We start from the raw sequence: 16,156 nt of genomic DNA, 5'->3' as shown, positions 1-16,156 counted from the left end.
ATGTTCTTTCTTTGAAATTACAGACACAACATCAATTTGCTACTCAATAATAAATACACTTATCAGTTGTTGCCCTACATATAACCTTACTCATTCAAATTAAAGCACCTGAAATTAACTCCAGTCCAGTACATTAAACTTGAGGTAATATATTCTCATTCCTATAAATCATTATTAATAGCTTTCTCTGGGGAGATCCCTGCATAACGGTTAACTGTGTAATGTAATCGTGTTTCCTGGTGAGTGAATCCGATAGTGGGCACAGTAGCTGCGTGACTCATGCCCTGACTCATTGAGTTGTAGTTTTATCTGAAACCAGAGGGAGGCACTCGCCTTTGTTTTGCTGTTGACGTTGGCTTGTTGCTGCAGGAGGAACTTCACCATCTTGATGTTGCCATAGTGACACGCTACATGGAGGGGGGTGTAGCCCATCTGAAGGAGAGAGATTAAAGTTAAAAAAATCACAGCAGTCACATAACTTTGGTGTCTTAATGACCTTTTCATTTGAATATATTATGTAGATTTGATCCTAAAATTGTTCATGAATATTGCATCATCTTATGGTTCAAATCAACGCTGTAAAATCATTTTGAGAACAGAGCAGAAAGGCTGCAATTAAGACATTAACAAGAGAGGATGCAATTATCTCTGGTGTATGGAATTGGGACAATAACGATACAAATATTACATTTTGTTTGAGATTATGATCAGTCCAATACAAGAGCACTATCTATCATACATCTATTTCTGAAAAGGTGAGTCTGATTTGTAATTTAAATGTGGACAGTTTGTTGCAGTCACTAAACTTTTCCTCAAATTATATTCCACAAATTTATATTTTGGCCCCACTAAAATTCTAATTTGGAAAACTAATTTCTAATAAAATAAACAAATAGTGAATTTGTATGGAAAAAGATAGAACTTGATGATCCCTTGTTGAAATCCCTAAGCTCCCCAAAAGTATATAATAGTATGGAAATAACCCTCAGTTTGACGAGCTGCAACACATCTATAATTACAATTCAGAGAGATGCTGTAAACTTGAAAAACCTCAAGAATCTGCCATGTTTTACGGTAACGGGCCCCCCTGCTATGAGAACATTCAGCTATTTGTGCTACAGCACTTAGACACTAGTTTCTACACTGATAAAGCTTTGATAACTGAGCAACAGCTTTTCGTGAGACTAAAAAAGGTCTTACCCTCGTGGCTGCCGAGACTGAAGCCCCCTGATTCACCAAGATATCTGCAATGCCGACATGTCCTTCCTGTGCCACCAGATGGAGCGGGGTTAATCCGCTCTGTGGGAACCACAAGAAGAAGACAAAAGTCAAACACAGGAAAAAAAGCTCAAATTGAATATCATTTTTAGTTTGAATCAACCTCGTCCTTTGATCAGTGTTGAGAAAAACACTCAATGTACTTTTCCAATATCAGAGTAGCACAGGATAACAAAGGCCTAACTGTAACTGAGTACGTGACAGGACTGTTTGAGGCATGATAGCTATGTGATTAACATGATGATTCAGCCTCTATGGAGAGAGACATATGACGAGCATGATCATTTCTGACGTGGAGCTAATCTGAAGTAAACATTGAGTACTGCTTTCTATTCCTCCATCTTGTCACTGTGTAACTCCCTCTCTTGTATAAAGCATGTGAAGGACACTGTTCAGGAACTAGTTGTACCAAATGCTCTGTATGTGACGACTACTTCCATTCTTGCAAGGATAATAAATGTATCCTGATATTGAAGCTCAAGCCGGTGACGAGTGATATTTTTCTAACAATCAGCTTTGTATTTCTTGCCTTGTTTCCCAGGTTGACGTTGGCCTGTTTGGAGATGAGCAGGGCGACCATGTCGGGCCGCCCCTCCTGCGAGGCCAGGTGCAGAGGGGTGACGCCCTGCAGGGACTCAGCATTGGCCGAAGCTCCGTACTGCAGCAGGCTGCTCGCCACCTCCACCTGGTTCTGCTTTGATGCTATGTGGAGGGCGGTGTAGCCATTCTGCAGAACAGACAGGCATCGTGATTAGCTAAGTATGTACGTGTATGATACTGGGCCATTCAGCATTATCTACATGTACATGTGTCCTTTTTTACCCTGGCTGCGCTATGAGGTGACCCTCCTTTGCTGACAAGCAGGTTGACAACATCCAGGTTGTTGTGATGAACAGCAACATGCAGCGGAGTCAGTCCATTCTGGAAAACAGAATCACAAGTTCATTAGACTGAGGCAGAACAAACAATGCTTTATTCATCTTTTGTCCATACATCCTTAATGTTCCCCTTACCTTCCCAGCAGCATTAGGGTTGGCTCCTCTCTCCAACAACAGCTCTGCTACATCCACCTTGCCGTACTTGGAGGCCACATGGAGTGGAGTGAAGCCTTTCTACAGACGCACCAACGAGAAAGTGGAAACATTAGTTTGGGAGTTGCATCTGTTCTAGCTAACCGTGTTAAGACAGCCAAAGGTTGTGCAGTGAAAGAGGAGCAGGCAGGGTTTACCTTGGTCATCTTGGTCTGCTGAGCCTCCATGTCCAGCAGGATGCGCACGGTGTGTGCGTGCCCCTCCCGGGCAGCGATGTGTAGGGGGGTGTGGCCTGCTGTGGTGGTGGAGTTGGGGTTGGCTTTGTGCTCCAGCAGCAGCTTCACGATCTCCGTGTGGCCCATCCGAGAGGAACAATGCAGAGGTGTTTGGTCGTCCTGGACAACAAGGAGAGAGAAATAATGAAATACACCATAAAAGATACGGCAGGAACTCTCTGCAGAAATATGCTTCAGTGACTTCAGTTTCATTTCTCAGCTTCTCTTCCATGATCTCATCTTGTTGCATTACTGTGAATGTATGCTTTGCTGTTTAGGAAGGAACTAAGAATGCTGAAGCACGGCCAAGAATACGTTTCTGTGAACCAAAGCTTCACATTTCTAAATGAATGTTTAATGTATCACATACAGACTATTTGATCTATCTCTAACATGATACATTTCTATGCACTCGTACACAACACGTGGATAGTTCTGTATTGTTTGAGATCTTTACCTTAGCCTTGGCGTCCACTGGTGCCGAGTTCACCAGTAAGAACTCTGCCACCTCATGATGTCCTGCCCGAGATGCCATATGAAGAGGAGTCTCCACTTTCTAAATCGTGCACAGAAAGAGAAAACACCCACTCAGATGTAACACTATAACAACAACAACACACTGCGTGCAGGGGGGAGTTGGTTTTTTGTGCTGCTTTAGCAATCTTAGAATAAAACTCACCACGTTAGAGGCACTGGGGGAAGCTCCTTTCTCCAGCAGGTTCTTCACAACGTTTAGGTGACCCATAAATGAAGCCACGTGCAAGGGGGTCAGGCCAGACTGAGAGAGGAGAGAAGAGGAATATTACAAATGGCCTTGCACTCCAAACCTATTCAATATAATCAGGGGCGGACTGGCCATTGGGACGTTTCGGGACGAATCCCGATGGGCCGGTACTGAAGTGGGCCGGTACTGAAGTGGGCCGGTCGGACGTTGTGGGCCGGTCGGATAAGTCACTAGCACCCCCCGCCCTCATTGACAATTTACTAGCGGTAATTACTAAGTGGGCCGGTGGAGAGTCCCGGGCTGATTTGTAGTCCCCGTCCGCCCCTGAATATAATGATAAGTGAGATGTTTTTGCTCACCTCCGTCACAGCCTCTATCGATGCAGAATGTTTGAGCAGGTGATCTATCACACGCTTGTGGTTCTTTTTACAAGCAATATGCAAAGGGGTAAAGCCATTCTGTAAGAAACAAAGGACATATTAGAATCCCCACGATGGTTAAAAGCAAGTGTGCAATGCTTGAATACATCGACTGTGTGTTCATGTCACTGTGCATGTGTCACTGACCAATGCCCGAGAGTTGGGTTTGGCCCCTTTGTCCAGCAGTACTTTGGCCATGCGGTGGTGGCCGCAGTGCGCCGCCACATGCAGAGGGGTGAGGTGGTCCAGTGTGATGTCATCAATCTCTGCGTTGTACTGCAGAAGCTGCTTGATGCAGTCCATGTGGTCCCCCTGTGCTGCCATGTGGATTGGAGACAGGCCGTTCTGCAGCAAAAGGAAACAGGAAACAACTTGCAGTGAAAACCATCTAGAGAATCAAGAAGCAGCAGTAAGAGTAATCACAGACTCTCCCTTTCCTTTACATACAAACTCAATGATTTGCACTTTTTCAGTTCATTTCGAAGTGAAGTAGAGAATGGACTTTTCTTGTATCAAGGTGGATTACCTTTGTCTTTGCCTGTATGGGGGCTCCATGGTCCAGCAGGATCTCTATGATCCTCACGTGACCGTTTCTGGACGCACAGTGCAGAGGGGTCAGCTCATCCTGAAGAGAGAGGGTTGTTAGGGATTTAGTTAATGACCCATCAAATGAGAGACTGTAAGAGAACTAAATATGTTATACGATGGATGTCTGCTGCACCTTGGTCTTGGCATCGATCTGAGCCCCTCTGTCCAGCAGGAGTCGGACCATGATCACATTCCCCCGTCGGGCTGCAATGTGCAGAGGAGTGATGCCGTTCTGCAGAGAGGAACAGGCGCTTAGACGGGCACACAGAAAGACAACAGACAGCGAGGACAGAGATGGACCTTCCAACAACATCAATTACTCCATACCTTTGGGGTGAAGTTGACATTGGCTCCTCTATTGAGCAGCAGCTGAGCTACGTTCAAGTTTTCATAGTGTGCAGCGATGTGGAGGGGCGTGAATCCAGTCTGCAGGGGAGAGAACATGTTACTCTTGTTAGCTTTGCATTTTCATTCAAAACTGCCAAGGGCTAGGACTTCACTATAATGACCAGCATAAACATCACGATTACTTTGATATATTTCAAAATCACACTTATCCATTTATTTAAAAAGGACAAAATAGTTTGATTTTACATTCAAGCATTTCTTTCATTTGCAGGTTGTGCCACATTCCTGCTAATCAACACATCTTTGCATCAAAATAACACACAGGTAAAAGTACCTTGCAAAATTAAGAGCATGCATTTTTAAACGTTAATCGATGTCGTACGTGTAGTGAACACGTCTACACTCATTTCTGCCCACATGCATGCCGACACACATGCATACCTTGCTGAGTACATCAGCGTTGGGGTCATTCTGCAGGAGCACTGCGGCTGTGCGAGTATCGTCGTTGCGGGCTGCTATGTGTAGCGCAGGTAGTCGGACTTTTCCTTTAGTGCCGTAGTTGATGAGCAGGGCTACGACATTCTCATGTCCTTGCTGAAGAGCCACGGCGAGAGGAGTGAATCCATCCTGCGGCGCACAGAAGAAAAGTAAGACTAGTTGACTCGTGGAGAGAACATCAGAGAGGAGTAAATAGAGAGAGCTCATGAGAACAAAACAGAATGGAAACAACGATTTCTAGATCAGCAACGATGGGGGGTTGAGGAGTTTGGGAGATTACTCTTTAAAAACGTTTCTCGGCTCCTTGATCTTTAGTACCTCAGTTGGAATGCTCTGATTGGCTCCGTTCTCCAGAAGAAACTTCACAACCTCTAGATGGTTTTCTTGTGCAGCCATGTAGAGTGGAGTAAAACCCTTCTGTTCTCAGAAAGACGCACAACAGACACCCCCACACAAACACACACACAGCAGCAGAGGAGACACAAGCACAGCAAAAAAAAGACAGGAAGACGGTCACAGATGCACGTACAAGGATGTACAGAGACAAGGAAACACCGAAATACAGATATATAGGTACACATACACTTGTTAACAGATGGGATAGCTGGGTTCACATATTAAGCACTGAGGAGCCTCAGTGTGTCCCGAGACCTCCGCAGTGAGAGCCGCACTCACCTGTGACTGAGCGTTGACATTGGCCCCGTAGTTAACCAGCTCTGCGACCACCTGCTCCTGCCCGGCCAGGGCTGCGATGTGCAGGGCTGTGTTCCCTTTCTGTTCAAACGCAGTTACATAGAAACACACACACGTCATACCGAGCACGAACAAAGATTATAGGTGAAATGTGTAATAAAAAAAACTTCGGTTATGGACATGTTATGTTTCATACGCAGACAGATCTTTAAATATATATATATTATGTTACTTGTGAATTCAAAAGTTGTGAGTTTTCAGATTTATTTAGAGTAATTTCCTGAGAAAAGTATAGCTTTTATGCAGTGGGTTTTTACCTTTGTGGTGGTCTCCAGTACGATCCCATTGTGGAGTAGCTCCAGCACCATTTTAACGTGGCCTTCTTTCGAGGCCAGATGCAGCCCGTTGAGCCCATTCTGAGTGAGAGAGCAGAGAAGACCTCATACTGAAGGGTCCTCAACACACTCTGAACACAGATCTCCTGATCTAACAGTAAATAACCACACGTACACACATAAACACATGTAGGCCATGCCAACTGGTTAATTCTTACCACAGCGACTACAGCACTCACAAACCAAAGGCAGGCAAATACACTTCTTACATACTTACACTGGACACCACACATGCAGTACTCTCAGAATCAAAGTGGTCATTAGCAGAAACAATGTCTACAGGGATGAAAATCAGGATGTGAACATTTTCTTTTGATTAATGATAGTGAGAGGAGGAGGTGGAGGAAGAGGAGGACGGAGGGGGATGGCAGGCCGCTGGTCTCGTGGCTGGGAAGAATACGAGCCGTGTGGGATAGGTCTGACCTCACACAGCCTTCCTTCAGCCGCACAGGACATGTGAGGTTGGACCTTTCCCACACCACTGATATTATTCCTCTGAGTGGGGAGACCACAGCACACCATCACTCTACTGCAGACAGAGGAGAGGGAGGGGAGGGGAGAGAGGTAAAAAGCAAGAATAAAAGGGAGGTGAGTTAGGAAACAGTGCACCAACAGAGGAAGAGGAGAGAGGAGAGGAGAAGCTGTTAGGGGATAGAAGAGGAGGGAAAACACAAGAAGGGGCGGGCAGGAGTGAGGCAGTGTGCTGGAGAGAGGTTTCCACTCAGACAGGAAACACAGCCTCCGCCTGTACGCACAGCATCAGGACCAACAGTCACACAACAAGGATCTCACCAACTTCAAAGTTAGATAAATTCACTGTATTATTGTAAAAATGTAAATACAAATCGCTGCTAGAGTAGAGATTCACCTGAGACTTGTGTTAATAATTAAAGGGTTAATGTACATTTAGTGTCCTATTATTGTATAAAGCCCACTATTTGTTAAAGTGGACCTATCATGCTATATTTGAATAATATAGTGTAGGACCATACCTATAGAAGGCATATTTATACTTTTTATTTTTTTCAAAATACCAAACAGATCGTGAATTTTAGCCATTCCTCATTTCGCTCAATTGAACACTGTCTTTGCATGGTCTGATTCTGTGAGAACAGCACCATCTACAGGCCTGGCATATGTACTACAGCGTTTCCAGCGCTTTCTAACGGCAATGTTCGTGGCTGTCTCCTGATTGGTGGAGTTGGCCCAATAGCCGTAGCGCCACTTCTGTGACATCATAGAAGTGTTCAAATCTGGATCAGTCTGTATCAGATCTGTTGCAGCCCCTTTTTAAGAGATTTGGGTGTGGAGGAAAATAGAGAGGGTTGTGTTTTCTGACTCTTGGTGAGTTCCCTGGAACACCGGGGACACATATTCATGTATAAAAGACGTACAAAAGTGCATTTTGCATGATAGGTCACCTTTAAGTTTGATAATATAATAATGTACCTGCAGGACTCGTTTTTTTTTCTATATATTGAATTCACTTTTATAAGTAGCATTGGATAGAAGCGTCCGCTAAATAAAGTGTAATGTAGTGTAAGGATAATGCCTGACTTTGCTGCCATCACACACTGTTGCTTGACTTAAATTTGATTTTGCCAGACATTTTTAATTTTTCCAGAAACAAAATAGTAACAGAATAATTTTAAACATGCTAAATCACACACATGTGGGCTTTAGGTGAAAAACTGCAAGGCAATGTGTGTGCAATGGGGTCTCATAATTACAGCCAGGATGTTGTAGATTATCACTTTAACTCAAACAGTTAACACCAAACAGTGGAAATTACAATTTCATACAACAATTATCAACAAAATGAAATAAAAAAAATTGTGAAATTCAGGAACATTAATCTTATACGTTCCCGTATCAGCCTGTATTTCTGCATGTAATTATATTTATAATCCATTGGGTGTCTCCATTTATCACACTGAAGGAGTTGCCAGTAAAAGGCCACTTTACAAGAATACATCTGTTGTTATGTGGGTCTGCTATGAAGCATAATAATAGGCTTTATAGAAATCCGGACAGAAGCATTGCCAGCTTTAATTACAAAGTGTCGAGGATAAGTGAATGGAAGGGAAACCTGACTAAGTTAGATTAATGAGGCCGAGGAATCTTTTATACATGCAAGTTTTGGCCAAGTTTCAGTAGCCCGAAGGCCGCAGTCCTCCCCACTAACGCTGCCTCTTCCTGGGAATAACCGTTAGAATAAAGGAGGCAACAACCGTCAGAGTAAAGGAGGCAGGATGGAAGACACAAGGCAAAGGAGAAGCCCCTGCCCCATTTATCAGCTTCCCTGGAGACCCTGTGAGCTCCTCCTGTCACCTTCAGCCAATGATTAAAACCTGAGCATGCACATACTGAGGGCACAGGCACATTACAGCACAGTGATCAAGACACGTCATGCACACCAAAGACATTTATTAAGAAATAATAATACAACACAATGGTGGTGTACATGGACAATATCTAAGCAGAGCATTCTTTAAACATGAATCCCAAATGAAACCATGTTATTTTGTTTTATAATGACTTAATCAATTCACTGTTTGTCAATGTCATTACATTCATCATTACTACAGTATTGTTTAAACCACCTCCTGAATTTGTATTTCATATCTTAGAAAGTAGGGAAGACTCAATCCTGGCAGGATGCCACTGTGGGTCGTAAGTGGCAAACAAATACTCATAAATATTATATTCTGGCCACTACAACGCAGTACAATTCAATATCAGTTTTATCGTCAATTAAACCACGAATGGAAAGTGGAGTAGTGATAACATTAAATGGCTTACAGGTACATGCGTTTTCCAGTTAGAGGCTTTTACTTCCTGATACTTAAACTGGGGAATGTGCAGCTCTCTCACCTGATTGGCTGTGTTTATATCAATGCCATTTTTGATATGGTCCAGGGCCTTGTCCAGGTTGCCAGATCGGGCCGCTCGGAGAAAACTGTTGCCAGCATCTGCCTGGAGGCGTAAGAGAGAGAGAGAGGAGAAGAGAGGAGGGGATACGGGGTATAAGAGGAAGTGAGAGACACATAAAGTAGAGGAGTAGAGAGGGAAAATGGAGAGGGAGACAGAGTTTGGTTAATATTTTCTTCAGGGACATTTGAAGGACTGAAACCATTCAGTCGTAATCCATCACTTTTCCTCTCATGTCCCTCCGCCCTTGAGATTTTGGACAGTGCAGTTTGAGATCTGCACCTTGAAATGGGTTTGTTTATGGTGGGGTGAAATATTGGAGTGAACCGCTCCTTGGACTTCAAAACCTCTCAATGTGTCCACAAGTCTGTGATTTAAGTGATACGGCATCTTTGATAATAGAGACAGATCCTTGAGTGTCTCCTGGCTCTTTGTTTGGACTCTAAGCTTAATGTGTGTGTGAATGAAAGAGAAGAAAAGAGACACAAGGTGCATAGCAAAGAGGAGAGAGAGAGTTTGGTGATTCCGACTCACGGGCCGGCACATGGCACGTCTAGTGTTTTTGTCTGCGTTTTGTCTGAAGCTTTATGCGTCTCCCAGGCAGGCTGGGGTGCAGCTGATACAGGATCACTCATGCGGCACAGAGGGAGAGCGAGGGAGAGCATGGGAGAAGAGGAGAAGCGCCAGAGACCGAGGGAAAACCACAGGGAGAAACTCGACTGCGGCAAACGCTGCACTTTTTCTATTTCATTTACATAATCTCCTCTCTCCCCTTGCCCATCCCCTCTCTCCAGCTTACCAGCTATCTTGACACTGCTGCTCATCAGCCGTCCATTCATTCAGAATATATATATATATATATGTTCACAGACGCATAGAATAAATGTGTACTAACCTCATTTTCAAATCCAAAACAAAATCACCATATGCTGCCAAGTAGCTTTTCTCAACTTTATAAACAGTGCTTTAGGCTTTGCCGCCTGTTGTTTTGACAGGATTGTTGGTCCAATTCTGACAAAGATGGAACGATCGTGAGTAAAAAGGGAAAGGATCCACATGCCTGAAGTTGAGTCATAGCAACAAATGACACAACACACCCTCAGCAGGACACAAATGGCACAGCGCTGTGCAGAGAGAGGTCACTTTAAAGAAGGCAGGGGCGATGTTGGCAGGGCAACAGAAAACTTTAAAAGGAAGGTTTCTTCCAGCTGATCGAGGAAGCAAAGCGGCTACTGACAAGATTCTTGTTTATATACAACATTTATCTAATTATAAAGTGTATACTATGAGGTGAACTTCATGCAGGTCGTTTAAAAGTTGTAAAAAATACATCCTGGACTTAATGTGAGAACCTTTCTTATTGGAGCCATTGGCCTCCATTTCCATTCTCTCCAAAAGAAAAAAATATTTTAAGTTTGCTCACAGAAAACTGAGAGGCTCTCTAAAGTATAACACTTCTGAGTCACACTCACACACAAAACTAAACACTTTGCGTACTGTAAAGCAAAACATATATATGTACAAAACTATGACATTACAACGATTGCTTTTATAAGAACCTACAGTTAAATAAATACAAACTCTAGACTACCTCTCTGTACAGTGTCTCAGCTAACAGTTGTATTTACTCACAGTTGCCAAGCTGTCTTGGTTATCCATGTTCTCCCACTTCCTAATGTCTTACTCCCATGACTCTCACCACACACACACACACACACACACACACACACACACACACACACACACACACACACACACACACACACACACACACACACACACACACACACACACACACACACACACACACACACACACACACACACACACACACACACACACACACACACACACACACACACACACACACACACACACACACACACACACACACACACTTCAAGGTGTGTTACTCTATAAATACTGAAGGAGAAGATACATTTAAATGATTAATATTAGGACCTGACCACTTTGTATCTTTGTATGCAGGTATATAATCCCCACACAGCAACCATAAACAACGTAGTGGAGTCTGGATTGTTTGCAGACTCTGCCATGGTGACACAAGGAAAATCCTTTCATCGAAGTAGCTGCAAATACAGCTGATGCAAAAACACACACAACCTAACACAAATATACGTGGTCCCGCAGCACGGTAAAACCATGGTGACCCTGACTGAGGCCCCTCTGGAGGATTCCCAGCCCCCCGGACTCAGCTCACTGCCCCCGAGATACAGCCTGCTGAAGTTTACGAGACTACAGAGACTCTCTAAAATGTCCCAGAAGGACTGCAGCTATGTTTGGTTGCAGCTGATTTACTCTCCTGGTGGTCAGTGCTGCATGTTGCTGTGTGTATCTGCCTGCGTCATGAGGGGAGTGTGTGTTGTTTTGAGATAAGGATGCAACGGAACCACACCCAACACTATCAGTGGTAAAAATAGGTACAGTGCGCAGGCATCTTACAGGGGAAACACACACGGAGCAGCCTAAAGATGTCCTGTGGAATTCCACTGCTGCATTTTGCCGGACGATTAAGATGAATGTGTCCCTCTCTGATTATTCCTATAGACACGCTTCAGGGCTCTGGGTCGAAACAGAAGATGTATCATTCTGTTTGGAGCAACGGAGCAGACAATAACCTGCTCAGCACCCCCATGGTTAACATTAGTGATATCAACACACTGTCCTCAGGATGCGACGGTGCAAGGCTCCTAATAATGAGGCTCAGAATTACCAAGTCAAATCATTCCCCTATCTCATCCCAAACAAATCCTCTGCCCTGAACTCCCCTCTCCCCGTCTTCAGCTCAGCCTTTCTTCCCGTCTCCATCCCGTTGCTTCTTACATTTCACTCTCCCCCTCCTCGCCTCCTCTGCTGGTGCTGCAGCAGACAGAATGACATCACCGCCTCGCTGGTGGACTGCAGTGTTCGGAAACTCAATGTATACGTATGTGTGCGTATGTATGCATGAGGAGACACGCTGTAATCCCGATCTTCTGCAACGCAAGACCTGAAGAATCATCATTTTCACAAGGGATTGATTGTCTGTGTATATGCGACAATTCTGAATGGAATCAGATTGAATGTGTGTGTGTGTGTGTGTGTGTGTGTGTGTGTGTGTGTGTGTGTGTGTGTGTGTGTGTGTGTGTGTGTGGGAGACATGAGACAATGCAAGGCTTGAATGGGATTGTAGAAAGACTCCCACGGTTTCAAAACTGTGTTTGTGATCTAATTATAAAGACGGTGAGGATTTGGGAACACTGTTCTGCGTCCACTGTTAGCTTCACATTGGCTATTATAACTCTGGGGTGCTATGTGTCCATCTGAAGAAAATAATCTCCATTCATCTTTTTCTGCAGTGGCTGCTTGCTGCCATGCACACTGTGTAATGCTCTATGGGATTCAGAGAAATGTCAGCAGCAGAGCATTCATTTAAATCATTATGTCTGAATTGTCTCTTTTTATGATTTAAGCGAATGATGGCTTCTATGGTGGCTCCGAAGGCAATCACCTACCATTTCTAGCTCAATGAATTGCTAGCCAACATATATAAAAGTGTGCAGGCATGACAGGGTTAAGCCCCCACATAAGAGGTCTCATTGAGACAAAAGAGAGAGCCACATTTTTTCCTAATGTATTCCTGAGACAAATAATGATTCTCTCAAGCAAAGCTCTGGGAATGTTTCTCTTGGATATGGACTATTATCGACTCAAGAGAATCTCAGCATTTCTATAAGAATAACCATGAAACTCACAACACACAGGCACAGTCCCTCCCTCTCACACACACACACACACACACACACACACACACACACCAACAAAAACAACAACACGAATCTGCAGACACAGCGCCAGGTGCAAATCATAAATATTTTAAATGCTACCACAGCTATTTGTACAGCCAGCAGAAAGGTGAAAAAGAGGTGCCTACAGTACGTATGTTCAGCATGTCACAAGTCCTAGCTTCACTTGCAATCATTCCCTGAACTTTAAACAACATAAATCGTGCAAGCACACCAAAAACTTATGATAATATTTGCTGTATTTCCCCCAGCCAAAGTCAATACCTCAAAGTATTTAAAACAAACAGAACGATTGGATGCTTTCTATACGTTTTTGGGCAACACTGAAAAGCGGATATGGAAATTACTGCAGAGTGCTTAAACAGCCATTTTATCACCCGATTTCTGCTGACTTGCACTTGGTCTTGAAATTGATTTCTTTCTGCTCTTTTTTTTTCTTTCTTGGCGCTTCATCTCTGCCTTCATCTCTCAGAAGCATCGCGCCGTTTCCAGCTACAGAGACTTAGTGAGTGTATAGTTAGAGGACTGAGGCCCCAGGGACCGATCAGTATTGGACACATTTACTAGAAGCTAGTGAGCGTACCGTGATATAGCGGCTATGTTCCCCTACTCAACTCTGTCTGTATGTAAATCTGTCTGCTTCTATTCCCTCTATGTGGCAAAGCATCTTGTCCCATTTTTACTATTTACTTTCTCACACTCCCAGCCTCCCCCTCTCTGTATCCCACTGTTTGTCCCGGCCGAACTCATTGATTGTCTCTTTATATCTGGCCCTGCCTCAGCCTCTGCGCCTGTAGATGAGATTGTCATGGTTAGTGTGAGCTTTTGTGGCGGGACAATGAGGGTGAAAGCCATAAGGAGGAGATAGGGTTTGGAAGCTATGGAGGAGAGGATCAAGATATGGTAAACATGCTGTGTTCAACTGCACAGTTATTATACAGAATATAATCGTCTCGAGGGACTAGAGGGAAAATTAAGTCTAGATATTAGACAGATCTGAAATCTGTAAAATGGAAGTCTAACAAGTAAAAGTACATATTAAAACTTTCCTGCAATCATCTTATCTGTAATGTAACTTAAGAATGCTTCAGCTACAAACAGCAGAACAAATTGAAAGCTTAAAGGGGTTGTGAGTACTATTTTTAACAGAGCTGGAAAGTATTTTTTCAAGTACTTTTATACGAGTATACACGTACTACAAGTGAACATTTGAAGTAGTCTTATCTTTTTTTGAATGTTTCTATGTTATGCTGTATGCACCTCAACTACACTACAATTCAGACTGAACATTTTTAAACATGTGACACCTTAAATCAACTCTTATAAATTAAATTATCCCGATATCAAATGAGTAGAAACTAGCTCAATGTTGAGCATTAAAATGATGCTTTTATGTTAAAGCTTAGTTAGATTAATCAAATGAGTATACGTACAATTTGCATATAATGATCTGTAAACCTCCTTCTGCACAATAAATACTGCAACTTTCAATACTTAAGGTCCTTTCAGTATGATACTTCATTCTTTAACGGATCATTTTGAATACATAACTTTACTTACTTTACACTTCAGTATTCTTATTTTTACTCAAGTAAAGGACACAAATACTTCCTCCACTACTGCTTAATGTTTTTCGTAGTTACAAGTACGTTTTGGCTTTGATCAGTGGTCACTTTTATGGTCTACCTACATGCAACTGTGGCTTATCTTTGGTAGATATCATTAAATAGTACAAAGCTGAAATGCTTAAAAGTGAAAAAATCAAACCAACTACTAATAAAAATGCTAAAATAACTGCATTTCCTCCTCAGACTGCATGGCGAAACTCAAACGGCTACATTTCTACAAGTTGCATCATCACTTCCATTTCCCCGAGGTTATCTGCGGTTGACACTAAATTAGCCCTCAAACACATCCAGCAGCAGGGCCTTGTGGGCGTCCGCCCTGATCTGCCATTACCTCAGTAGATTAAACAGTCTATAGTCTTCAGTGAGGCCACACTGAAAGCATCTCATTAATTGACCCACTAATCAGTTTACTGACCTCCAGTTTACTTACCACAGCTAATCCTGGTTGACATCATACAATCTGAACATCAAACAGAGGAACACATGAGGTCAAAAACAAGATCAAGGAGTAAAAACAGAACATGATACACACCCACATGTATACGCACTTACACTAATCTTGGACGCACATGCATCACAACCCTCAAAGAAACTCCCAGGCGATCAAACCCCCTCATGTGTTGCTATGGGAGGCTCCGTTTGACGAGTTTGATCTGGACAGGCTACAGTGTGTTTGGGGCTGTAAGCAAAGATGTACCATGTTGTTTAAAACTTGTTTACTGCTTTAGAGCTTTGATTAAAACCATAAGAAGTTAGTCACAAGTTTGTACAAATGTCCGATCACTTCTTAAACAGGACCAATGTTTACGTCTCAATGACCTGCATCTCTTTCTCTCTCCGCCTCTCTTTTTCTATGTCACTAGGATGAGAGCATATTCAGGACTGAAAACAAAAACAAGCTTTGAAAGTGAAGCTGCGGAGAAGTCTACAAAACAAGCTGATGCGGAAGTAAATACATTAATATTCATGTTTAAGAGAAAAGTCTATAATAAAAGGACTTTAAAACTTTGAACAAAGCCAGTGACTAAAAACGTGCCCATGACTTTCTGACGTAAAAGACAGGGAGCATTGGCAGGTGCATTACATCTGAGAAATGCAACCACGGATGTTATATAAGAAGGAAACATTGCAAAAAAACACAGCACGATAATAAGAGTGTTAAAGAAGCGTACAGGTGGAAAGAGATGATTCGAAGGGAAGGAGAGACACAGGAAAAGGGATGAAGTTAGAAGAAGGAGTAGGAAGGTGAAGAGGAGAAGGTGGTACTCACTCCAAAAGTGACGGTCTTGACTGGCATGCCTGTTGGCCCTCCACTCTCTCTTTCTTACGTTTTCAGTGTCTCTCAAAACACACAGCTGTCTTTTCTGTTGCCCCCTGCGAGTTCTGTGGTACGGGGCACGCAGACCCCCATCCAACGTAAACACGGACACACACACACACGTACGCCCAGACACACACACTTGAGTAAGCATGGTGGGTGGAGAGTCTGGGGAGGGTGGGGGTCGAGGGGCCCAGGGTTTTATCTCTGGAGGAATGCTGCTT

At 43.3% G+C, this 16,156-nt stretch overlaps 1 protein-coding gene across 11 annotated transcripts in view; it reads right to left on the bottom strand.

The window, feature by feature from the left end:
• ank1a (ankyrin 1, erythrocytic a) overlaps positions 1 to 16,156 on the bottom strand; it is a 90,162-nt gene that overhangs the window by 28,765 nt on the left and 45,241 nt on the right. For 8 of the 11 annotated variants that reach the window (XM_079690091.1, XM_079690095.1, XM_079690096.1 and 5 more), the window contains exons 1-19: positions 10,813 to 10,854; positions 9,124 to 9,225; positions 6,172 to 6,270; positions 5,837 to 5,935; positions 5,480 to 5,578; positions 5,105 to 5,290; positions 4,643 to 4,741; positions 4,449 to 4,547; positions 4,254 to 4,352; positions 3,875 to 4,072; positions 3,668 to 3,766; positions 3,264 to 3,362; positions 3,042 to 3,140; positions 2,507 to 2,704; positions 2,292 to 2,390; positions 2,101 to 2,199; positions 1,808 to 2,005; positions 1,201 to 1,299; positions 334 to 432 (exon numbers count right to left, since the gene is read on the bottom strand). In XM_079690091.1, the coding sequence (XP_079546217.1) occupies positions 334 to 432; positions 1,201 to 1,299; positions 1,808 to 2,005; positions 2,101 to 2,199; positions 2,292 to 2,390; positions 2,507 to 2,704; positions 3,042 to 3,140; positions 3,264 to 3,362; positions 3,668 to 3,766; positions 3,875 to 4,072; positions 4,254 to 4,352; positions 4,449 to 4,547; positions 4,643 to 4,741; positions 5,105 to 5,290; positions 5,480 to 5,578; positions 5,837 to 5,935; positions 6,172 to 6,270; positions 9,124 to 9,225; positions 10,813 to 10,839 (2,196 nt within the window). In that variant the 5' untranslated portion in view covers positions 10,840 to 10,854. Of the gene's footprint in view, positions 1 to 333; positions 433 to 1,200; positions 1,300 to 1,807; positions 2,006 to 2,100; positions 2,200 to 2,291; positions 2,391 to 2,506; positions 2,705 to 3,041; positions 3,141 to 3,263; positions 3,363 to 3,667; positions 3,767 to 3,874; positions 4,073 to 4,253; positions 4,353 to 4,448; positions 4,548 to 4,642; positions 4,742 to 5,104; positions 5,291 to 5,479; positions 5,579 to 5,836; positions 5,936 to 6,171; positions 6,271 to 9,123; positions 9,226 to 10,812; positions 10,855 to 16,156 lie in introns of those variants that run through there. The other 3 variants (XM_079690097.1, XM_079690092.1, XM_079690093.1) reach the window with 1 other exon arrangement.

This window comes from Notothenia rossii, assembly GCF_949606895.1.
Source record: "Notothenia rossii genome assembly, chromosome: 6".
Lineage (NCBI taxonomy): Eukaryota > Metazoa > Chordata > Actinopteri > Perciformes > Nototheniidae > Notothenia > Notothenia rossii.
This window is presented reverse-complemented; position numbering and strand designations above follow the sequence as displayed.